Source organism: Podarcis tiliguerta, assembly GCF_965153285.1.
Source record: "Podarcis tiliguerta genome assembly, chromosome: 2".
NCBI lineage: Eukaryota > Metazoa > Chordata > Lepidosauria > Squamata > Lacertidae > Podarcis > Podarcis tiliguerta.
In genome coordinates this window covers 2,665,922-2,690,055 of record NC_139535.1, presented here as the reverse complement: position 1 = coordinate 2,690,055, position 24,134 = coordinate 2,665,922, and the positions used below count along the sequence as shown (strand labels likewise).

The 24,134-nt window shown below is 45.7% G+C and overlaps 4 protein-coding genes across 7 annotated transcripts in view; 3 read left to right on the top strand and 1 right to left on the bottom strand.

Moving 5' to 3' along the window:
* The window catches only part of LOC310672774 (uncharacterized protein), a gene marked incomplete at its 3' end in the record, with an annotated part of 40,427 nt that extends 34,140 nt beyond the window's left edge, over positions 1–6,287 (top strand). The window contains exons 3-4 of the mRNA XM_083430426.1: positions 3,580–3,791; positions 5,692–6,287. Coding sequence (XP_083286552.1) covers positions 3,659–3,791; positions 5,692–6,287 — 729 coding nt within the window. The 5' untranslated portion in view covers positions 3,580–3,658. The remainder of the gene's footprint in view (positions 1–3,579; positions 3,792–5,691) is intronic.
* Positions 1–24,134, bottom strand: part of LOC310670646 (uncharacterized protein) — a 306,280-nt gene that overhangs the window by 161,216 nt on the left and 120,930 nt on the right. The gene's annotated exons all lie outside the window — the stretch shown is intronic.
* Positions 1–24,134, top strand: part of LOC310670577 (uncharacterized protein) — a 100,588-nt gene that overhangs the window by 68,330 nt on the left and 8,124 nt on the right. Inside the window, exon 1 of one of the 3 annotated variants that reach the window (XM_083426139.1) lies at positions 15,684–15,724. The exons of the other annotated variants lie outside the window; for them this stretch is intronic. The gene's annotated coding sequence lies outside the window, so the exon portion shown is untranslated. Of the gene's footprint in view, positions 1–15,683; positions 15,725–24,134 lie in introns of those variants that run through there. 3 annotated transcript variants of the gene reach the window in all.
* Positions 856–18,444, top strand: LOC310670875 (uncharacterized protein). The gene is made up of 3 exons (XM_083426696.1): positions 856–942; positions 15,400–15,611; positions 17,510–18,444. Exons 2-3 carry the CDS (start codon positions 15,479–15,481, stop codon positions 18,103–18,105), a joined length of 729 nt encoding a protein of 242 aa, XP_083282822.1. The 5' UTR covers positions 856–942; positions 15,400–15,478; the 3' UTR covers positions 18,106–18,444.

The following is a 24,134-nucleotide window of genomic DNA, read 5'->3' as shown; positions in this document are numbered from 1 at the left end:
TGGTTGCCCAATGGACCTGGTAGGAATTTTTATCCAAATGGCAGATTGGCACCGGCCACTTGGTTTTTCGCCTACCTCGTAGCAAATCTTCACAACTTTTTGGGTATTGGCGGTTAGGCATTGGAATATGTTTGTGTATTGGAAGGCAGGGTGTGGCCATCGCCTACCTCTCCACTTTGTGGGTATTCCGGTAAAGGAATCTGGCAGTCGTGGATCCTGTCCGAGGCCCTTGCTGGTGGCTAGGGCCATGGCAATACCCCCGGTGACATCAGGGGGAGTTTACAGTTGTAATGAATAAGCTTAGTAGCCATGGAATAAGAGAAGAGGTCCTCTTGTGGATCAGGAATGGAAGTTAAAGGAAGCACAAAATAGTATTAAGTGGATAGTCCTTCAAATGGGGGGCTGTGGTGCCAGATGTTCTTGACCAAAGGCTCGCAAGAACAATCTGGCCACATCATTTGGCACCAACTAGAGATTCTGCACCAGACCCAAGGGCAGCCCCAGAAAGAGTGCATTGCAGTAGTCCAGCTCCAAGTTTTCCATTACTCCAGTGGTCAGGCTATTCCTGTTCACAAACAGCCATTGAGGACGCGTGGGTCTCTAGTGACAAAGGCGTATCCAAGAGTACCCCCAAACTATGCATTTGCTACATAGGCTTAGGATCCAAGGCCATTTCTCTTCTCATCCTGAAGCAAAGTTCTTAACAGGAGGTAATATTTCTGGGTTAGCGGCTCCTCCTGGGCTCCTGCCTGCGTTGCTCCGCTTGTGCTCGGCATCCCAAGGGTTAAAAGGAACAGAGCTGGGTTTCTAGAGAGGACAGGAAGTGGAGGCGTGGGGGGGGGGCAAGGTCCTCCCGAGCAAAAGCCCCTCCCTCGCCATTCCCGCCTGCAAGCGGAGGGGCTGCTTCCGTCTCCCTCTCTCTCTTGCAAGAGCTGCCTGGGGGTGAGTCTCGCCTCCCTCTCCCTCCGGGTGCAATGGGGAGAAGGGGCTGCGGGGGAGGATGCCTGGGGGGCTGGCCAGATGGGGGGGGCAGACATTCCCCCAAGCCAAGCCAGGGAGGGGGCGGGGGGCCAGGGCTCTGCCCCGCTCTTCTTGCTTGGCCCCGTGGGGGGGGAGGGGGTCTTGGAGGGGGGAGCCTGCAGAGAGAGCCCTGGAGTCTCGATCAAGAGTGGAGGAGGAGGAGGAGGAGGAGGAGGAGGAGGAGGAGGAGGAGGAAGGGTGTTCTTCCTCTTGGCCAGCATCGCTACTGTGTCTTTTCTCCTGGCAGATCGAGGAGACAGCAGAAACTGCTACATTTTTAGCCGGGCGATGAGAGCCAGATCTCTTATGATTGGATCGCTTTTCTAACGTAGCTCAGCTTTTTTCGTTCTTTAATCAGTTTGGTCATTTATACTGATGGCAGCCTCCAGGACGCACTTTGCATACCAAACTATATAGCAAACTATATCTGGTCTCGGGAACTATGCCCCACAAATAACCCAGAGATGCATTTTCAATAAAAGCACACATTCTGCTCATGTAAAAACACCAGGCAGGTTTGGAGTACATTGTCAGGAGCAGGGCTAGGCAAACTGAGGCCCGGGGGCTGGATGCGGCCCAATCGCCTTCTAAATCCGGCCCTGTTCTCATCCTGAAGCAAAGCTCTTAACCTGAGGTACTATTTCTGGGTTAGCGGAGTCTGTAACCAGAAGCATTTGTAGCCTGAAGTGTATGTAAGCCGAGGTACCACGGTATGTCCTTTTATTTAAAATGCATCTCTGGGTTATTTGTGGGGCATAGGAATTTGTTCCTTTTTCTCTCTCTTCAAAATATAGTCCGGCTCACCACATGGTCTGAGGGACCGTGGACCGGCCCATGGCTGAAAAAGGTTGCTGACCCCTGATCTATAGCTCTCCTTCTGGAGCCAGAGAGGATAGTCACTTTCAAGGGCACCATTTAAGACGTAGAGGTTTATCCTGAATGCTGTTTGAGCCAAGCAGATGCCTGCAAAGTTTGATTTCTGATCCCTTGAAGAACGGGTGAGGAGGAATCCACTGGCTTCCCGGTTGGGAGGAGACCATTTGTGCTGTGCATAAAGGGCATGATGATTAGGGCCCAATATGGCATTGAGATCCCCTCCCAAAACTACAGATGCCGTTGGGTTAAGCAAAATAAGGTCAGTGGTATAGATACTCAGAAGAGTCACTCTCTGCATCACTTCCACTATTATTAGGAAAGTGCTAGGGTGACCCTGCTGGGAGTACAAGATTCCCGATGGCTTCGCTCACAAGGGTCATAGGAACGTGCAAGCCCACTCACCACAACAAGGTGTTGATCCAGCGAGTGAGAAGTACAAATTTAACCGGGGACAAATACCACCTGTACATAATTTTTATGTAGTTCTCCTTCAGTAAAGTACATGCATAAAATTTCAAATCTATAATAATAATTTATTATTTATACCCCGCCATCTGGCTGGGTTTCCCCATCCACTCTCTGTGGCTTCCAACAGAATATTAAAATACAATAATCTATTAAACATTAAAAGCTTCGCTAAACAGGGCTGCCTTCAGATGTCTTCTCAAAGTCTGGTAGTAGTTTTTCTCTTTGACATCTGGTGGGAGGGCGTTCCACAGGGCAGGTGCCACTACCGAGAAGGCCCTATGCCTGGTTCCCTGTAACTTGGCTTCTCGCAGGGAGGGAACTGCCAGAAGGCCTTCGACACTGGATCTCAGTGTCTGGGCTGAATGATGGGGGTGGAGACTCCCCTTCAGGTATACTGGGCCAAGGCTGTTTAGGGCTTTAAAGGTCAGCACTAACACTTTGAATTGTGCTTGGAAACATGCTGGGAGCCAGTGTAGGTCTTTCAAGACCAGTGTTATGTGGTCTCAGTGGCCTAACTTCCAAATCTAACTTCCAAAGCCTTTCCCAGTCCGTCATTAATTTATTATGTCCCACATCCTTTGTCCATTTTATCATAACACATTTGTCCTGGTCCTCTTTAGTGTCCCATTCCAAAAGCAGATCGTTCATTTTTGACAGCAGTTTTCTACTACTTTCTACTATTTCTCTTTGAAATCTTGACACTTGATAACTAAATTGTTTCTTTTTAGGATTTTTTAAAGTTTCATTTAGTTGTAAATATTGTAACCAGTCTATTACATTTTCTCTTACTTCTATTCTCAGGTCTCTATTGTGCAGACCATGCCGGCCTTACGAAGTGGGGAGAGGAGTAAACAGAGGAAATTGGAACCACTGGAAATGTTTATAAATGGGGTTGTGTTGGGAAGGGGCTGCCCCATTTGTGCTTTTCCAGGCGCAGGAGAATCCAGTGAGAGCCAGTGTGGTGTATTGGTTAAGGAGTGGTAGACTCGTAATCTGGTGAACCGGGTTCGCATCTCCGCTCCTCCACATGCAGCTGCTGGGCGACCTTGGGCTAGTCACACTTCTCTGAAGTATCTCAGCCCCACTCACCTCACAGAGTGTTTGTTGTGGGGGAGGAAGGCAAGGAGAATGTTAGCCGCTTTGAGACTCCTTAGGGTAGTGATAAAGCGGGATATCAAATCCAAACTCTTCTTCTTCTTTTCTTCTTCCCTGCAGGGCCTCTGAGGCTCCATTTTCTTCTTCCTCTCTCCCAGGACCTTGCAGCTTGTTTTGGCTCCTTGACTCCTCAGGAAGGATGAAAGAGATGGATCCTGCAAAGCTAGCGAGGATGGAAGGGGGAAGATGGACGGTTGACCTGTTCAGGTTGTCTCCTGCATCCCTCCTCACAACCTCTGAGCGTTCCTCTCTAGGGCTCTCAGAGAGATCTGGTGAGTTCCAGGGGAGGGGAGATGGGGACATGGAGGGATGGAGCCAGAGAGGTATTGGGGCTTGCTCAGCCTGGGGGTGGGGGGAGGCAGGCAGGCCGGTGGAGATTGAGAAGGTGAGCACCTTTGTCATCTGCAGGGAATTTGAGCTAGGAATACATCACAGCTCCCCGGCCACCACGATGTATTGGCAGCTCAAAATGTCTAATACCAGTGCCGTGATCTTAATGCCCTAGCAATGTCAAAAAACTTACTGCTCCATCACACAGCAGTAGAAGCAACGAAGTCTGCATAAGGAAGTCAAGGAGGAGAATCGTGGAATCATGGACCCTCTTGGTAAAGCTCCCCGTTGGATCATAAGATCAGTTCTGAAATTCCATACATACCTCTATGTGAAGAACCTCCACTATTTGGATGGAGACCAACAGCACCTGGGATTCTCACATCCCCACCATGAACCCTGAATAGAAGGAGATCAACTGTGAATGTTCTTTGTCTAGTCATGCCTTTTTAAACAATGACCAGGTTTGTCTGAACTGCCCAGTAACTTCAATGTGAACCTCTGCTAATTCAGAGTGTTAAATCTGGATATGAAAACATCAATTCCCCCCCCCCCCCAAGAGATCCTAGAATATAGTTCCCTTTCTGTTCTTCAGACATAGAATATTCTGCCAGCTTTGACTTTTCAATGATAGTTAAAATTCGGTCACATGACTGGCAATCTTTCTTTTCTTCATTTTTTAGACCAAAAAAGTTTCTTATTAAATTGCGATGACATCTTCTCAATTTATAAACTTTCTCTAAATTGTGAAAAATTTCTCTGGCAGTAAGACATCTGCCTTAATACATTGTATCACTTCAAATCTGTATAACACTGTTCTCATTCTCCTATTCCACTGTGTAAATTTTCCTCTATGCATCCTAAAAATTACTTTCTACTTTTCAATCTGCCTTTAAAAATTGTTTCTGAGAGAATAATTAAGAGTACAATGGCAAAGTGGTCAAAATGTTAATGTCAGTTTCTGAGGTACAATGTGTCACTTTACAACTCTGCACCTGTCTTTCTGGATTATTCGTGGTTTTCTGGATTTTGTGGGCCCCAAACCCATTTTCTGTGGTATTTATATGTGTGGAGGTTGTCCCGGGTTGTTTGACCCTTGAAAATCATAGCTTTTTTTTCTTCTAGAAAAGGCTCTACAAGATTCTCTGTTTAGAGTTTATACAGAACACATTACATTACTTGATATACTAAAACACGTTTACATGTGCTTATATCTAATAGATCTATATATTCTTTACTGATTTAGATTATTTCTACATTTATCCCATTCGTTATTCAAGACAATAAGCTACACTCAAAAAACCAAAATAATTCAACATCAAATAATACTGCTACATTAGGTATGAAGAGGGAATTACAAGTGCTTCTATCTGTATGAGACTTTACAGACTTTTTCTGAGGCACATAGCAGCATAAAACAGGCAGCAGGTGCTCTCACAGAAAACCTCTCTCTCACTCGACAGTTGAGTACAGACCTAACTGAAAAAACGGCCTTCTGGAGTGACAGTCACCCTTTCCATAGCAACTTGGAGGCAACATTCACACACCGAGTTGTTAGGGAAGATGAGGTAATTTCTGTCCGGTTTCTGTTTCTGTTTTAGCCTCTGCCCGTTTTTTAAAGATAAGACCAATGTTAGAGTTGGAGTGGATTTCATGATTGTGGCAACAAAAATCTGTCCTAGAAAAGAGGTCGACAAATGCTGGTCGACAAAGGCCATGACCTCTGTAGAAAGAGCTCACATCTTCTGTTCTTCCTCTTTCACAAATGTTCATTAGCATTGCTAAATAATTGGGGGCTCCATTTCTTCCTGAGTATCTAATTAGTTTCTGTCTTTTTTGAAGGTGGTGATGAATTGGAAATGAAGAATGGGGGAGACCATGACAAAATCCACACAGTGGAGAAGCCATATCAAAATTGGGAGTATGGAGAGAGCTCCAGTCAGAGTTCCCGTTCCCATCAAAGAACTCAAAGCGGGAAGAAAGGCTATCAGTGCTCAGAATGTGGGAAGAGCTTCAGTCGGAAGGACAGTCTCACTACCCATCACAGAATTCATACAGGGGAGAAACCCTATCAGTGCTTGGAATGTGGAAAGAGCTTCAGTAAGAGCATCCATCTCACTACCCATCACAGAATTCATACAGGGGAAAAGCCCTATCATTGCTTGGAATGTGGAAATAGCTTCAGTCAGAGGAGCAGTCTCACTTCCCATCAAAGAATTCATACAGGGGAGAAACCCTATCAGTGCTTGGAATGTGGAAAGAACTTCAGTCACAGCGACAGTCTTGCTTCCCATCGAAGAATTCATACAGGAGAGAAACCCTATCAGTGCTTGGAATGTGGGAAGAGCTTCAGAAATAGGACAGGTCTCATTCACCATCAAAGAACTCATACAGGGACACCTCAGGTTAAGAAATTCATTCTGGAGGTCGATTCTTAACCTGAAACTGTTCTTAACCTGAAGCACACCTTTAGCTAATGTGGCCTCCCACTGCTGCCGTACTGCTGCCTCGCGATTTCTGTTCTCACCCTGAAGCAAAGTTCTTAACCCGAGGTACTATTTCTGGGTTAGTGGAGTCTGTAACCTGAAGCGTCTGTAACCTGAGGTACCACTGTACAGGGCATGAAGCGTAATAGAAATGTGGAAACAGCTTCTCTTCCAAGATGCTTCTAGCTTCCCATGAAGAAATTCATGTGATTGAGCAGGTGGTTGCTGAAGAACTCCAGGCATGCCTGGGGGATGGGGACCATTTGGATCCCTTCCAATCGGGAATCAGGCCTCATAAAAAATTGTTGTTGTTATTATTATTATTATTATTATTATTATTATTATTATTATTATGTTGAAACAGAAACTGACTTGATTGTGCTGGTCGATGATCTCCGGTACGCTAGGGGCAAAGGTGAAAGCTGTTTCCTGGTTCTGCTGGCGCTCTCAGTGGCCTTTGATACCATTGACCACGACATCCTTCTGGACCGTCTAGAGTTGCTGGGAGCTGAGGGTTATACAGTGGTTCCACTCCTTCCTCCTGGGCCGTGTTCAGAAAGTGGTGGGGGGGATGAGTGTTCAGACCCCTGGGCTCTCACTTGTGGGATAAAACTGGGTTTTATCATGAAGAGTAGGAACAGTGTATCCATAACTTGCCCAGGAAGCAAAGGGAGAGGTGAGTGCTTTCCTGTGGTTCCAGGACAAATCTCAGACAGTTGACCAACTACAGTCCCACACACATACACACAAAGAACAAGACAAAATGCTGACCGTGTAGAACGGGAGGAGGTCTTCCAGGAATGCCTCCAGACTCTCAATATTTTGTGGGACTGAATCACATCCCAAAATATTAGACAAGGGACACAGCTACATTGCTCAAATAACTGTGTTTTGAATGCATTATAAGCAAGCAACATGGTTTTTAAAAGCAGTGGTGGGATGGCATAGGGCATCTGACACCAGCGTTGAGTGCTCCTGCTTCCAGGTTCCATCCCACCCTCACCTTTGGGAGAGTCCAAAAAGGAAAGAATGAAAAGCCCATGGCAGAGGCACAATTCCGTCTTAACACCAAACCAGCCATACCTGTGGGATTTTGTAGATGCTTGACGCAGGTGACACATGTCTAGGCCACCAGGTGGCGCGTTGGAAGATGGCCGACAATAACATCTCTCTGACCCATAGGAGGTAATTAAGGGCTGCTATGGGAAGTAGGCAGCCTTCCCACCCCCCTGGATTTGGGGGGCACTGTCTTGCCAGCGGTGTTCACAATGCACCCCCTGATCCAAGAGATGGGGGTGCTGAACACTTGGCACGAGCCCTCAGTGAAGTCAGATCTTCGAAGAGCACAAAACCCACAAAGAGACGCCAGTTTTCAACCTACTTGTGAAAATCATCAGAGATCGCAAAGAAAGGAATATATGATAACAACAAGAAGAGAAAGAAAGTAATAAAGGACTTTCCGGATCGAACTGGATCGAACTGTCTAATTAAAGCAGTAAAATAAGTGATGCCTGGAATTATCCGGAATTTTGGACTCGTGCGGAGCTTGATGTATGGGTACCCTCAACAAAATTTAAAATTTGACTGTATAATTTGGAACTAATGTGATTTAAATAATGTGATGTGATTGGCCTGCTAATAAAACAATATTTTTTTTAAAAAAAAAGACACATGTCTAGAAATATCAGCTTCAGCATCTTCAAGAACAGCCAATAGGTTATCCCTCTTCCCACAGTCATAGTTTGGAATGTCTGCGTGCCCAGTAGAGAGCAGGTCTAGCAGGGCATCAGAAGTCATCCTTGCATCAAAACAATGGTCATAGATGACGTAGCCGAGGGTGACATTGGGTAAGAGCGTGGGGTCCTGATTGATTTCACGAATGGCAGCCAGGTAGGACAGGACATTCCAGAATTTCCCATGATAGTCACTGGAATGAAAAAGTGCCCTACATTGAATGAAAACGTTTCTAATTCTTGCTGTATCTAAACTCTCAGCTGTTTCCAGCACAGAAAATAAAATGAGTCCACCCTGAGATGCTCAAATACCTTCCATTAGCGACCTGTAGGAGAGAGGAAAGGCCCATCAGCCTCACTGAAGGTGGACTGACACCATAGTGAAACTGTGACCACAACTTTGACCATCATGAACATTTCATGAGATTGCGTTTCAGCTGTGTTTACGGTCAGCTGCAATATTTACCCCCTTGTAGGTTTGGGTTTTTAAATGCCACTTTCCACAATCATAACATTCTCAAATGCAGCATACTCATTTTCAGTCAGGACTTAAGCATCAGCTGCTGCTGCACCTTCAACTGAGAAGCACCTAGGTTCATGGTCCTGCCCACAAATCACAACAAATGTTCTAATTTCCCACCTTCACAGCATCAAGCAGTTGGTCCCTTACCTTTCCCGCCCCAACCTGGCCACAGTGATCCATGCAACGGCCACCTCCAGGCTTGACTACAGTAATTCGCTCTACGCGGGGCTGCCCTTGAAGCTGTTCCAGAAATTCCAGCAGGTGCAGAGTGCTGCAGTGAGGCTCCTCAGGGGTCTTTGCCATGGGAGCATATTCCAGCTGCACTGGCTCCCGGTGGAGTACAGGGTCAGATTTAAGGAGCTGGTTTTGACCTTTAAAGCCCTTCACGGCCTAGGACTCTCGTACCTACGGGACCACCTCTCCCAGTCTGCCCCACGGAGAGCCTCAAGGTCCATAAATAGCAACACCTTAGAGGTCCCGGGCCCTAAGGAAGTTAGATTAGGCTCAAGCAGAGCCAGGGCTTTTTCAACACTGGCTCCGGCCTGGTGGTGCGCTCTGTCTCATGAGACCAGGGCCCTGCAGGATCTGATTTCTTTCCACAGGGCGTGTAAGACAGAGTTGTTCTACCTGGCCTTTGGCTTGGAGTCAATTTGATTCCTTCCCCCTCTTTCTTTTTCCTTTCTCCTCCTGTGATGAGGCTGCATTTTAAGGTTTTAAGGTTTTAATATTGTATTTTAATCTTGTTTTTAAGTTGTATTCATTCTACTTGTTTTTATTATTGCTTGTTAGCTGCCCTGAGCCCGTCCTTGGCTGGGAAGGGTGGGGTATAAATAAAATTTTATATTATTATTATTATTATTATTATTATAGAGCACCACATAATCAAGTAAATCAGGATGAATGCTGAATCAGCAGGGTGTCTGGAGAAGCCTTGAATCAGGTGGAGAGCATTATTGTTTGGTTGAATTATTCATTGACTGAATCAGAAGCAGGACGTCACCTCACATTCCTCTCAAAAATGGGGTCCATTTTAGTGGACTCAGAGGAGAACTTTGGACAAATCCCTTGAGTTTTCATGAGAAGTAAAGGGAAGGGGAAGGGGGAAGAGTGATGTTGTGTCAGGCGTGGAGAGTTCTCCTCTCCCTTTGATAACATCACAGATAAGAATTAACAAGCAGTTGATCTATTTATAGTCCTTTTATTACAGCACCATGTTGCAAGCAGAAATACGCAGCTCTCCACAAGGAGGGAAGTTGGCTGCTCTAAATCCTCCTTCCGACTTCCGTAGCATCTTAGGTGTCAATGGGAAGTTCCTCCGAGTCTGTGTGAGGGGGGTTCCCCACACTCTCAAGTGACATCTCAACTAGCTGCCCCCTCCCTTCAGGTTCCCTTGTCATTGTCTCGTACCTGGGCAACTCCTCCCTCAGCTGTTCAGCTTCTGTCTCTCTCTGCTTCTGCACACGCTGTGGACTGTTGGACTTGCGTTCGACCAAGCAACTCTTTTGGTTGAGTCTGTGATTAACGACCTGAGCCTTTGATGAGGCTCCAAGCACGTTCCCCCATTACGCAAAGTATCCAGCACGCAGGGAAGGAGCCGAGATAGTATGTGCTACATTGCAAAGAGCGTTTTATTTCTAACTATGCAGACAGAAAAGAAATATACATGCTCTCTCTGTGAAAGCAGAGAGCAACTGAACAACAAAGGAACAGGAAACCAGTAAGCATGACATCCGTCTCCCATCTTCCGTGAGACTTCCAACAGTATGGAATCTCTGGAATGCAAAACAGAGTCTTGTGACTCCAAGCACTGCACAGTGGCACCAAGCAGAAACTAACATGGACAAGGTAGGGGTGGCTTTTCCCCTCCATCTCTCCATCGGAGATGAAACTAGTCTGCCATAGAATGCATTCCCCAGTCCTCATCCTTAGACTATTCCCTGACATGTTGTGATCATTTGGGTTGCCCTTTTTTAAATTTTGATGCCGTCAATCATGGTATCCTCCTGAACTGACTTAGTGAGATAATAATAATAATAATAATTTATACCCCGCCCATCTGACTGGGCTTCCCCAGCCACTCTGGGTGGCTCTGAGATGGCTGTCAGAGGCACCATATTACAGTGGTTGTGCTCATATCTTCAATGTCATGTCCAGAAAGTGACTGCTGTTCACCCCCCACCCCGGCATTTGTGCTATGGGGTGCTGCAAGGTACTATTCTCTCCCCAGCGCTATTTAAGATCTATACGCTATTTAAAATCTATATGAAGTCATGGGGTGCGGTCCTGAGGAGTTTGGGAGCAAGGGGCCACCAGTATGCCGATAACACACAGCTGTAGGGACATGGGTGGCACTGTGATCTACTGAGCTTTTAATGTTTAACAGACCACTGTATTTTTATATTTTGTTGGAAGCTGCCCAGAGTGGCTGGACAAACCCAGCCAGATGGGTGGCGTATAAAATTATTATTATTAGGGATCTAAGACAGTGATTAAAAGATCCAGAAAGCACTATCATAATTCCGCTTTGAGAAAGTAGATATTTCCCCCTTGTATACTAAACCTAAGCCAAAAAGACACCCTTCTCCTACCATCATTTTCCAGGAAAATCCTTCAGAATCAGCCCAAAGGCTCATTTGTTCCAGCCTTCTCAAGGCGGCCAACCAGATGCACATGCAAAACTGAGAAGCACAAGAACTCTTCCCCTACTTGAGATTCTCAGTTATTGGTACCCAGATGCATAGTGCCTGTGACAGTCAATGGAAAACATAGCCATTGTGACTGGTAGCCGCTGAGAGCCTAATCACCCCCCAATTTATCTGCCATTGGGATCTTCTTATGTTCTTAAAGGCAGGTACCAGATCATGAGAAAGGCCCCAGAAAGTAACTGGAGATGAGTTGGATCTCATGGAAATGGTAGCAAGTGGAACACCAGGAACTCCATCCCCACAAAACGTCTTACCAATAAAAGCTGGTGGAAGGACAGTGGCTAAAGATAAGGGAGGATGAAACATATTGAGCTTCTTGGGCTTGCTGGTTGGAAGGTTGGCGGTTTCACATTGCTCTGTCCCAGCTCCTGCCAACCTAGCAGTTTGATGTTGTTTTTATTTATTTTTATTTGATTAAAATAAATAAATAAATAGGCTGCTAGTTTGACAGTGATTTGAATGGTGCCTGATGACTGGCCAGGTGTTTTATGAATGGAAAGGTCGGTGGAAGTGGTCTACCCTTATCTACGGATGCGCTTCGGATAAGGAGACGAAAAGGGACAGTATAGTAAAAGGGGTGTCAATGGTGCAACGTTGAGGTACAGTTTAAGGTACAGTGTCCTGTTTGTTAACGAAGAAATAGTTCATATAGTTCTCCTTACAAAACTTCTTGCAGTCCTACTAGTGTACTCTGTTCATTACTATTCCTTTTTCAAATAGTTCATATAATTTGCTCTGGTCTTCTAAGAATCTCTGGTTCCCGCAGGTTTCGAATCCTTCCAGTTAATTTATCCAATTCTGCATAGCCCATCAATTTCAACCCGCCATTCTTCTTTCATTGGTAGTTCTTCTTGCTTCCATTTTTGTGCCAATAATGGCCTGAGCTGAGATTCCAGCCTGGCAAGGGGGGTGGACTAGATGACCCCCGGGATCCCTTCCAGACGCTCCCATGCTTCTAGTGAGGGGTCCCCTGCTCCTTGGGGGTCTTCTTCGCCCCTGCCAGCTGCTCCTCCTGCTTCTGGCCTTGGGGGGGGGGCAGCTCAAGGGGGTCTCCCAAATGGGGCATGGGGGGTGGCTTCTGCCTTGGAGGAGGAGCGAGCGGTGCTCCGCTTGTGCTCGGCTTGCCAAGGGTTAAAAGGCACAGAGCTGTGTTTCTAGAGAGGACAGGAAATGGAGGCGTGGGGGGGGGCAAGGTCCTCCCAGCAGAAGCCCCTCCCTCGCCATTCCCGCCTGCAAGCGGAGGGGCTGCTTCCGCCTCCCTCTCTCTCTTGCCAGAGCTGCCTGGGGGCGAGTCTCGCCTCCCTCTCCCTCCGGGTGCAATGGGGAGAAGGGGCTGCGGGGGAGGATGCCTGGGGGGCTGGCCAGATCGGGGGGGGCGCCAAATGGGGGGGGCAAGCTCTTCTTGCTTGGCCCCGTGGGGGGGGTCTTGGAGGGGGGAGCCTGCAGAGAGAGCCCTGGAGTCTCGATCAAGAGTGGAGGAGGAGGAGGAGGAGGAGGAGGAGGAGGAAGGGTGTTCTTCCTCTTGGCCAGCATCGCTACTGTGTCTTTTCTCCTGGCAGATCGAGGAGACAGCAGAAACTGCTACATTTTTAGCCGGGCGATGAGAGCCAGATCTCTTATGATTGGATCGCTTTTCTAACGTAGCTCAGCTTTTTTTGTTCTTTAATCAGTTTGGTCATTAATAATAATAATAATAATAATAATAATAATTTATTATTTGTACCCCGCCCATCTGGCTGGGTTTCCCCAGCCACTCTGGGCGGCTTCCATAGAAACAAAAAATACAGTAAAATATCACAGATTAAAAACTTCCCTGAACAGGGCTACCTTAAGATGTCTTCTAAATGTCAGGTAGTTATTTATACTGATGTCAGCCTCCAGGACGCACTTTGCATACCAAACTATATAGCAAACTATATCTGGTCTAGGGAACTGTGCCCCACCAATAACGCAGAGATGCATTTTCAATAAAAGCACACATTCTGCTCATGTAAAAACACCAGGCAGGTTTGGAGTACATTGTCAGGAGCAGGGCTAGGCAAACTGAGGCCCGGGGGCTGGATGCGGCCCAATCGCCTTCTAAATCCGGCCCTGTTCTCATCCTGAAGCAAAGTTCTTAACCTGAGGTACTATTTCTGGGTTAGCGGAGTCTGTAACCTGAAGCGTATGTAACCCAAGGTATTTTATTTAAAATGCCTGCAAAGTTTGATTTCTGATCTTTTGAAGAACGGGTGAGGCGGAATCCACTGGCTTCACGGTTGGGAGGAGACCATTTGTGCTGTGCATAAAGGGCATGATGATTAGGGCCCAATCTGGCATTGAGATCCCCTCCCAAAACTACAGATGCCGTTGGGTTAAGCAAAATAAGGTCAGTGGTATAAATATTCAGAAGAGTCACTCTCTGCATCACTTCCACTATTATTAGTAAAGTACTAGGGTGACCCTGCAGGGAGTACAAGATTCCCGAGGGCTTCGCTCACAAGGGTCATAGGAACGTGCAAGCCCACTCACCACAACAAGGTGTTGATCCAGCGAGTGAGAAGTACATTTTTGCTAATTTAACCGGGGACAAATACCACCTGTACATAATTTTTATGTAGTTCTCCTTCAGTAAAGTACATGCAGAAAATTTCACATCTATAATAATAATTTATTATTTATACCCCGCCCATCTGGCTGGGTTTCCCCATCCACTCTGGGCGGCTTCCAACAGAATATTAAAATACAGTAATCTATTAAACATTAAAAGCTTCCCTAAACAGGGCTGCCTTCAGATGTCTTCTAAAAGTCTGGTAGTTGTTCTTCTCTTTGACATCTGGGCGGGTGCCACTACCGAGAAGGCCCTCTGCCCGGTTCCCTGTAACTTGGCTTCTCGCAGGGAGGGAACCGCCAGAAGGCCTTCGACACTGGATCTCAGTGTCTGGGCTGAACGATGGGGGTGGAGACGCTCCTTCAGGTATACTGTGCCGAGGCCGTTTAGGGCTTTAAAGCTCAGCACCAACACTTTGAATTCTGCTTGGAAACATGCTGGGAGCCAGTGTAGGTCTTTCAAGACCGGTGTTATGTGGTCTCGGCGGCCTAACTTCCAAATCTAACTTCCAAAGCCTTTCCCTGTCCGTCATTAATTTATTATGTCCCACATCCTTCGCCAGTTTTATCATAACGCATTTAACCTGGTCCTCTTTAGTGTCCCATTCCAAAAGCAGATCGTTCATTTTTGACAGCAGTTTTGTACTAAGCTTCTACTATTTCTCTCTGCAATCTTGACACTTGATAACTAAATCCTTTCTTTTTAGGATTTTTTAAAGTTTCATTTAGTTGTAAATATTGTAACATTTTCTCTTACTTCTTCAAAGTCCTTTAATTTTTACTGGTTGTCAATTTCTGTTAACAGCTCTTTATATGTCGGCCAATTTAACCTCATATTTACTTTTTTCAAAGATAATGCTTCTAATGGGGAAAGTCACCATGCTGTTTTCTGTTAAAATAAATCTTTATATTTCCCCCCAAACTTTAAGAATCCAGTTTCTTATTATGACTATGAAAACTTTTATGAACTTTTGCCTTATGATACCATAGATAAGCATGCCTGGCGTTGCAGTCTTCAGGCTTGGGGACAAGATGGTGACTGGTTTTTGCACCAAGTTCTTTCCATAAGCCCCACTGAGTTCAATGGGATCTATTCTCAGGTCTCTATTGTGCAGACCGTGCCGGCCTTACGAAGTGGGGTGAGGTGCAAACAGAGGAAATTGGAACCACTGGAAAGGTTTATAAATGGGGTTGTGTTGGGAAGGGGCTGCCCCATTTGTGCTTTTCCAGGGGCAGGAGAATCCAGTGAGAGCCAGTGTGGTGCAGTGGTTAAGAGCGGTAGACTCGTAATCTGGTGAACCGGGGTCACATCTTCGCTCCTCCACATGCAGCTGCTGGGTGACCTTGGGCCAGTCACACTTCTCTGAAGTATCTCAGCCCCACTCACCTCACAAGAGTGTTTGTTGTGGGGAGGAAGGGAAAGGAGAATGTTAGCCGCTTTGAGACTCCTTTGGGTAGTGACAAAGCGGGATATCAAATCCAAACTCTTCTTCTTCTTTTCTTCTTCCCTGCAGGGCCTCTGAGGCTCCATTTGCTTCTTCCTCTCTCCCAGGACCCTGCAGCTTGTTTTGGCTCCTTGACTCCTCAGGAAGGATGAAAGAGATGGATCCTGCAAAGCTAGCGAGGATGGAAGGGGGAAGATGGACGGTTGACCTGTTCAGGTTGTCTCCTGCATCCCTCCTCACAACCTCTGAGCGTTCCTCTCTAGGGCTCTCAGAGAGATCTGGTGAGTTCCAGGGGAGGGGAGATGGGGACATGGAGGGATGGAGCCAGAGAGGTATTGGGGCTTGCTCAGCCTGGGGGTGGGGGGAGGCAGGCAGGCCGGTGGAGATTGAGAAGGTGAGCACCTTTGTCATCTGCAGGGAATTTGAGCTAGGAATACATCACAGCTCCCCGGCCACCACGATGTATTGGCAGCTCAAAATGTCTAATACCAGTGCCGTGATCTTAATGCCCTAGCAATGTCAAAAAACTTACTGCTCCATCACACAGCAGTAGAAGCAACGAAGTCTGCATAAGGAAGTCAAGGAGGAGAATCGTGGAATCATGGACCCTCTTGGTAAAGCTCCCCGTTGGATCATAAGATCAGTTCTGAAATTCCATACATACCTCTATGTGAAGAACCTCCACTATTTGGATGGAGACCAACAGCACCTGGGATTCTCACATCCCCACCATGAACCCTGAATAGAAGGAGATCAACTGTGAATGTTCTTTGTCTAGTCATGCCTTTTTAAACAATGACCAGGTTTGTCTGAACTGCCCAGTAACTTCAATGTGAACCTCTGCTAATTCAGAGTGTTAAATCTGGATATGAAAACATCAATTCCCCCCCCCCCAAGAGATCCTAGAATATAGTTCCCTTTCTGTTCTTCAGACATAGAATATTCTGCCAGCTTTGACTTTTCAATGATAGTTAAAATTCGGTCACATGACTGGCAATCTTTCTTTTCTTCATTTTTTAGACCAAAAAAGTTTCTTATTAAATTGCGATGACATCTTCTCAATTTATAAACTTTCTCTAAATTGTGAAAAATTTCTCTGGCAGTAAGACATCTGCCTTAATACATTGTATCACTTCAAATCTGTATAACACTGTTCTCATTCTCCTATTCCACTGTGTAAATTTTCCTCTATGCATCCTAAAAATTACTTTCTACTTTTCAATCTGCCTTTAAAAATTGTTTCTGAGAGAATAATTAAGAGTACAATGGCAAAGTGGTCAAAATGTTAATGTCAGTTTCTGAGGTACAATGTGTCACTTTACAACTCTGCACCTGTCTTTCTGGATTATTCGTGGTTTTCTGGATTTTGTGGGCCCCAAACCCATTTTCTGTGGTATTTATATGTGTGGAGGTTGTCCCGGGTTGTTTGACCCTTGAAAATCATAGCTTTTTTTTCTTCTAGAAAAGGCTCTACAAGATTCTCTGTTTAGAGTTTATACAGAACACATTACATTACTTGATATACTAAAACACGTTTACATGTGCTTATATCTAATAGATCTATATATTCTTTACTGATTTAGATTATTTCTACATTTATCCCATTCGTTATTCAAGACAATAAGCTACACTCAAAAAACCAAAATAATTCAACATCAAATAATACTGCTACATTAGGTATGAAGAGGGAATTACAAGTGCTTCTATCTGTATGAGACTTTACAGACTTTTTCTGAGGCACATAGCAGCATAAAACAGGCAGCAGGTGCTCTCACAGAAAACCTCTCTCTCACTCGACAGTTGAGTACAGACCTAACTGAAAAAACGGCCTTCTGGAGTGACAGTCACCCTTTCCATAGCAACTTGGAGGCAACATTCACACACCGAGTTGTTAGGGAAGATGAGGTAATTTCTGTCCGGTTTCTGTTTCTGTTTTAGCCTCTGCCCGTTTTTTAAAGATAAGACCAATGTTAGAGTTGGAGTGGATTTCATGATTGTGGCAACAAAAATCTGTCCTAGAAAAGAGGTCGACAAATGCTGGTCGACAAAGGCCATGACCTCTGTAGAAAGAGCTCACATCTTCTGTTCTTCCTCTTTCACAAATGTTCATTAGCATTGCTAAATAATTGGGGGCTCCATTTCTTCCTGAGTATCTAATTAGTTTCTGTCTTTTTTGAAGGTGGTGATGAATTGGAAATGAAGAATGGGGGAGACCATGACAAAATCCACACAGTGGAGAAGCCATATCAAAATTGGGAGTATGGAGAGAGCTCCAGTCAGAGTTCCCGTTCCCATCAAAGAACTCAAAGCGGGAAGAAAGGCTATCAGTGCTCAGAATGTGGGAAGAGCTTCAGTCGGAAGGACAGTCTCACTACCCATCACAGAATTCATACAGGGGAGAAACCCTATCAGTGCTTGGAATGTGGAAAGAGCTTCAGTAAGAGCATCCATCTCACTACCCATCACAGAATTCATACAGGGGAAAAGCCCTATCATTGCTTGGAATGTGGAAATAGCTTCAGTCAGAGGAGCAGTCTCACTTCCCATCAAAGAATTCATACAGGGGAGAAACCCTATCAGTGCTTGGAATGTGGAAAGAACTTCAGTCACAGCGACAGTCTTGCTTCCCATCGAAGAATTCATACAGGAGAGAAACCCTATCAGTGCTTGGAATGTGGGAAGAGCTTCAGAAATAGGACAGGTCTCATTCACCATCAAAGAACTCATACAGGGACACCTCAGGTTAAGAAATTCATTCTGGAGGTCGATTCTTAACCTGAAACTGTTCTTAACCTGAAGCACACCTTTAGCTAATGTGGCCTCCCACTGCTGCCGTACTGCTGCCTCGCGATTTCTGTTCTCACCCTGAAGCAAAGTTCTTAACCCGAGGTACTATTTCTGGGTTAGTGGAGTCTGTAACCTGAAGCGTCTGTAACCTGAGGTACCACTGTACAGGGCATGAAGCGTAATAGAAATGTGGAAACAGCTTCTCTTCCAAGATGCTTCTAGCTTCCCATGAAGAAATTCATGTGATTGAGCAGGTGGTTGCTGAAGAACTCCAGGCATGCCTGGGGGATGGGGACCATTTGGATCCCTTCCAATCGGGAATCAGGCCTCATAAAAAATTGTTGTTGTTATTATTATTATTATTATTATTATTATTATTATTATTATTATGTTGAAACAGAAACTGACTTGATTGTGCTGGTCGATGATCTCCGGTACGCTAGGGGCAAAGGTGAAAGCTGTTTCCTGGTTCTGCTGGCGCTCTCAGTGGCCTTTGATACCATTGACCACGACATCCTTCTGGACCGTCTAGAGTTGCTGGGAGCTGAGGGTTATACAGTGGTTCCACTCCTTCCTCCTGGGCCGTGTTCAGAAAGTGGTGGGGGGGATGAGTGTTCAGACCCCTGGGCTCTCACTTGTGGGATAAAACTGGGTTTTATCATGAAGAGTAGGAACAGTGTATCCATAACTTGCCCAGGAAGCAAAGGGAGAGGTGAGTGCTTTCCTGTGGTTCCAGGACAAATCTCAGACAGTTGACCAACTACAGTCCCACACACATACACACAAAGAACAAGACAAAATGCTGACCGTGTAGAACGGGAGGAGGTCTTCCAGGAATGCCTCCAGACTCTCAATATTTTGTGGGACTGAATCACATCCCAAAATATTAGACAAGGGACACAGCTACATTGCTCAAATAACTGTGTTTTGAATGCATTATAAGCAAGCAACATGGTTTTTAAAAGCAGTGGTGGGATGGCATAGGGCATCTGACACCAGCGTTGAGTGCTCCTGCTTCCAGGTTCCATCCCACCCTCACCTTTGGGAGAGTCCAAAAAGGAAAGAATGAAAAGCCCATGGCAGAGGCACAATTCCGTCTTAACACCAAACCAGCCATACCTGTGGGATTTTGTAGATGCTTGACGCAGGTGACACATGTCTAGGCCACCAGGTGGCGCATTGGAAGATGGCCGACAATAACATCTCTCTGACCCATAGGAGGTAATTAAGGGCTGCTATGGGAAGTAGGCAGCCTTCCCACCCCCCTGGATTTGGGGGGCACTGTCTTGCCAGCGGTGTTCACAATGCACCCCCTGATCCAAGAGATGGGGGTGCTGAACACTTGGCACGAGCCCTCAGTGAAGTCAGATCTTCGAAGAGCACAAAACCCACAAAGAGACGCCAGTTTTCAACCTACTTGTGAAAATCATCAGAGATCGCAAAGAAAGGAATATATGATAACAACAAGAAGAGAAAGAAAGTAATAAAGGACTTTCCGGATCGAACTGGATCGAACTGTCTAATTAAAGCAGTAAAATAAGTGATGCCTGGAATTATCCGGAATTTTGGACTCGTGCGGAGCTTGATGTATGGGTACCCTCAACAAAATTTAAAATTTGACTGTATAATTTGGAACTAATGTGATTTAAATAATGTGATGTGATTGGCCTGCTAATAAAACAATATTTTTTTTTAAAAAAAAGACACATGTCTAGAAATATCAGCTTCAGCATCTTCAAGAACAGCCAATAGGTTATCCCTCTTCCCACAGTCATAGTTTGGAATGTCTGCGTGCCCAGTAGAGAGCAGGTCTAGCAGGGCATCAGAAGTCATCCTTGCATCAAAACAATGGTCATAGATGACGTAGCCGAGGGTGACATTGGGTAAGAGCGTGGGGTCCTGATTGATTTCACGAATGGCAGCCAGGTAGGACAGGACATTCCAGAATTTCCCATGATAGTCACTGGAATGAAAAAGTGCCCTACATTGAATGAAAACGTTTCTAATTCTTGCTGTATCTAAACTCTCAGCTGTTTCCAGCACAGAAAATAAAATGAGTCCACCCTGAGATGCTCAAATACCTTCCATTAGCGACCTGTAGGAGAGAGGAAAGGCCCATCAGCCTCACTGAAGGTGGACTGACACCATAGTGAAACTGTGACCACAACTTTGACCATCATGAACATTTCATGAGATTGCGTTTCAGCTGTGTTTACGGTCAGCTGCAATATTTACCCCCTTGTAGGTTTGGGTTTTTAAATGCCACTTTCCACAATCATAACATTCTCAAATGCAGCATACTCATTTTCAGTCAGGACTTAAGCATCAGCTGCTGCTGCACCTTCAACTGAGAAGCACCTAGGTTCATGGTCCTGCCCACAAATCACAACAAATGTTCTAATTTCCCACCTTCACAGCATCAAGCAGTTGGTCCCTTACCTTTCCCGCCCCAACCTGGCCACAGTGATCCATGCAACGGCCACCTCCAGGCTTGACTACAGTAATTCGCTCTACGCGGGGCTGCCCTTGAAGCTGTTCCAGAAATTCCAGCAGGTGCAGAGTGCTGCAGTGAGGCTCCTCAGGGGTCTTTGCCATGGGAGCATATTCCAGCTGCACTGGCTCCCGGTGGAGTACAGGGTCAGATTTAAGGAGCTGGTTTTGACCTTTAAAGCCCTTCACGGCCTAGGACTCTCGTACCTACGGGACCACCTCTCCCAGTCTGCCCCACGGAGAGCCTCAAGGTCCATAAATAGCAACACCTTAGAGGTCCCGGGCCCTAAGGAAGTTAGATTAGGCTCAAGCAGAGCCAGGGCTTTTTCAACACTGGCTCCGGCCTGGTGGTGCGCTCTGTCTCATGAGACCAGGGCCCTGCAGGATCTGATTTCTTTCCACAGGGCGTGTAAGACAGAGTTGTTCTACCTGGCCTTTGGCTTGGAGTCAATTTGATTCCTTCCCCCTCTTTCTTTTTCCTTTCTCCTCCTGTGATGAGGCTGCATTTTAAGGTTTTAAGGTTTTAATATTGTATTTTAATCTTGTTTTTAAGTTGTATTCATTCTACTTGTTTTTATTATTGCTTGTTAGCTGCCCTGAGCCCGTCCTTGGCTGGGAAGGGTGGGGTATAAATAAAATTTTATATTATTATTATTATTATTATTATTATAGAGCACCACATAATCAAGTAAATCAGGATGAATGCTGAATCAGCAGGGTGTCTGGAGAAGCCTTGAATCAGGTGGAGAGCATTATTGTTTGGTTGAATTATTCATTGACTGAATCAGAAGCAGGACGTCACCTCACATTCCTCTCAAAAATGGGGTCCATTTTAGTGGACTCAGAGGAGAACTTTGGACAAATCCCTTGAGTTTTCATGAGAAGTAAAGGGAAGGGGAAGGGGGAAGAGTGATGTTGTGTCAGGCGTGGAGAGTTCTCCTCTCCCTTTGATAACATCACAGATAAGAATTAACAAGCAGTTGATCTATTTATAGTCCTTTTATTACAGCACCATGTTGCAAGCAGAAATACGCAGCTCTCCACAAGGAGGGAAGTTGGCTGCTCTAAATCCTCCTTCCGACTTCCGTAGCATCTTAGGTGTCAATGGGAAGTTCCTCCGAGTCTGTGTGAGGGGGGTTCCCCACACTCTCAAGTGACATCTCAACTAGCTGCCCCCTCCCTTCAGGTTCCCTTGTCATTGTCTCGTACCTGGGCAACTCCTCCCTCAGCTGTTCAGCTTCTGTCTCTCTCTGCTTCTGCACACGCTGTGGACTGTTGGACTTGCGTTCGACCAAGCAACTCTTTTGGTTGAGTCTGTGATTAACGACCTGAGCCTTTGATGAGGCTCCAAGCACGTTCCCCCATTACGCAAAGTATCCAGCACGCAGGGAAGGAGCCGAGATAGTATGTGCTACATTGCAAAGAGCGTTTTATTTCTAACTATGCAGACAGAAAAGAAATATACATGCTCTCTCTGTGAAAGCAGAGAGCAACTGAACAACAAAGGAACAGGAAACCAGTAAGCATGACATCCGTCTCCCATCTTCCGTGAGACTTCCAACAGTATGGAATCTCTGGAATGCAAAACAGAGTCTTGTGACTCCAAGCACTGCACAGTGGCACCAAGCAGAAACTAACATGGACAAGGTAGGGGTGGCTTTTCCCCTCCATCTCTCCATCGGAGATGAAACTGGTCTGCCATAGAATGCATTCCCCAGTCCTCATCCTTAGACTATTCCCTGACATGTTGTGATCATTTGGGTTGCCCTTTTTTAAATTTTGATGCCGTCAATCATGGTATCCTCCTGAACTGACTTAGTGAGATAATAATAATAATAATAATTTATACCCCGCCCATCTGACTGGGCTTCCCCAGCCACTCTGGGTGGCTCTGAGATGGCTGTCAGAGGCACCATATTACAGTGGTTGTGCTCATATCTTCAATGTCATGTCCAGAAAGTGACTGCTGTTCACCCCCCACCCCGGCATTTGTGCTATGGGGTGCTGCAAGGTACTATTCTCTCCCCAGCGCTATTTAAGATCTATACGCTATTTAAAATCTATATGAAGTCATGGGGTGCGGTCCTGAGGAGTTTGGGAGCAAGGGGCCACCAGTATGCCGATAACACACAGCTGTAGGGACATGGGTGGCACTGTGATCTACTGAGCTTTTAATGTTTAACAGACCACTGTATTTTTATATTTTGTTGGAAGCTGCCCAGAGTGGCTGGACAAACCCAGCCAGATGGGTGGCGTATAAAATTATTATTATTAGGGATCTAAGACAGTGATTAAAAGATCCAGAAAGCACTATCATAATTCCGCTTTGAGAAAGTAGATATTTCCCCCTTGTATACTAAACCTAAGCCAAAAAGACACCCTTCTCCTACCATCATTTTCCAGGAAAATCCTTCAGAATCAGCCCAAAGGCTCATTTGTTCCAGCCTTCTCAAGGCGGCCAACCAGATGCACATGCAAAACTGAGAAGCACAAGAACTCTTCCCCTACTTGAGATTCTCAGTTATTGGTACCCAGATGCAGAGTGCCTGTGACAGTCAATGGAAAACATAGCCATTGTGACTGGTAGCCGCTGAGAGCCTAATCACCCCCCAATTTATCTGCCATTGGGATCTTCTTATGTTCTTAAAGGCAGGTACCAGATCATGAGAAAGGCCCCAGAAAGTAACTGGAGATGAGTTGGATCTCATGGAAATGGTAGCAAGTGGAACACCAGGAACTCCATCCCCACAAAACGTCTTACCAATAAAAGCTGGTGGAAGGACAGTGGCTAAAGATAAGGGAGGATGAAACATATTGAGCTTCTTGGGCTTGCTGGTTGGAAGGTTGGCGGTTTCACATTGCTCTGTCCCAGCTCCTGCCAACCTAGCAGTTTGATGTTGTTTTTATTTATTTTTATTTGATTAAAATAAATAAATAAATAGGCTGCTAGTTTGACAGTGATTTGAATGGTGCCTGATGACTGGCCAGGTGTTTTATGAATGGAAAGGTCGGTGGAAGTGGTCTACCCTTATCTACGGATGCGCTTCGGATAAGGAGACGAAAAGGGACAGTATAGTAAAAGGGGTGTCAATGGTGCAACGTTGAGGTACAGTTTAAGGTACAGTGTCCTGTTTGTTAACGAAGAAATAGTTCATATAGTTCTCCTTACAAAACTTCTTGCAGTCCTACTAGTGTACTCTGTTCATTACTATTCCTTTTTCAAATAGTTCATATAATTTGCTCTGGTCTTCTAAGAATCTCTGGTTCCCGCAGGTTTCGAATCCTTCCAGTTAATTTATCCAATTCTGCATAGCCCATCAATTTCAACCCGCCATTCTTCTTTCATTGGTAGTTCTTCTTGCTTCCATTTTTGTGCCAATAATGGCCTGAGCTGAGATTCCAGCCTGGCAAGGGGGGTGGACTAGATGACCCCCGGGATCCCTTCCAGACGCTCCCATGCTTCTAGTGAGGGGTCCCCTGCTCCTTGGGGGTCTTCTTCGCCCCTGCCAGCTGCTCCTCCTGCTTCT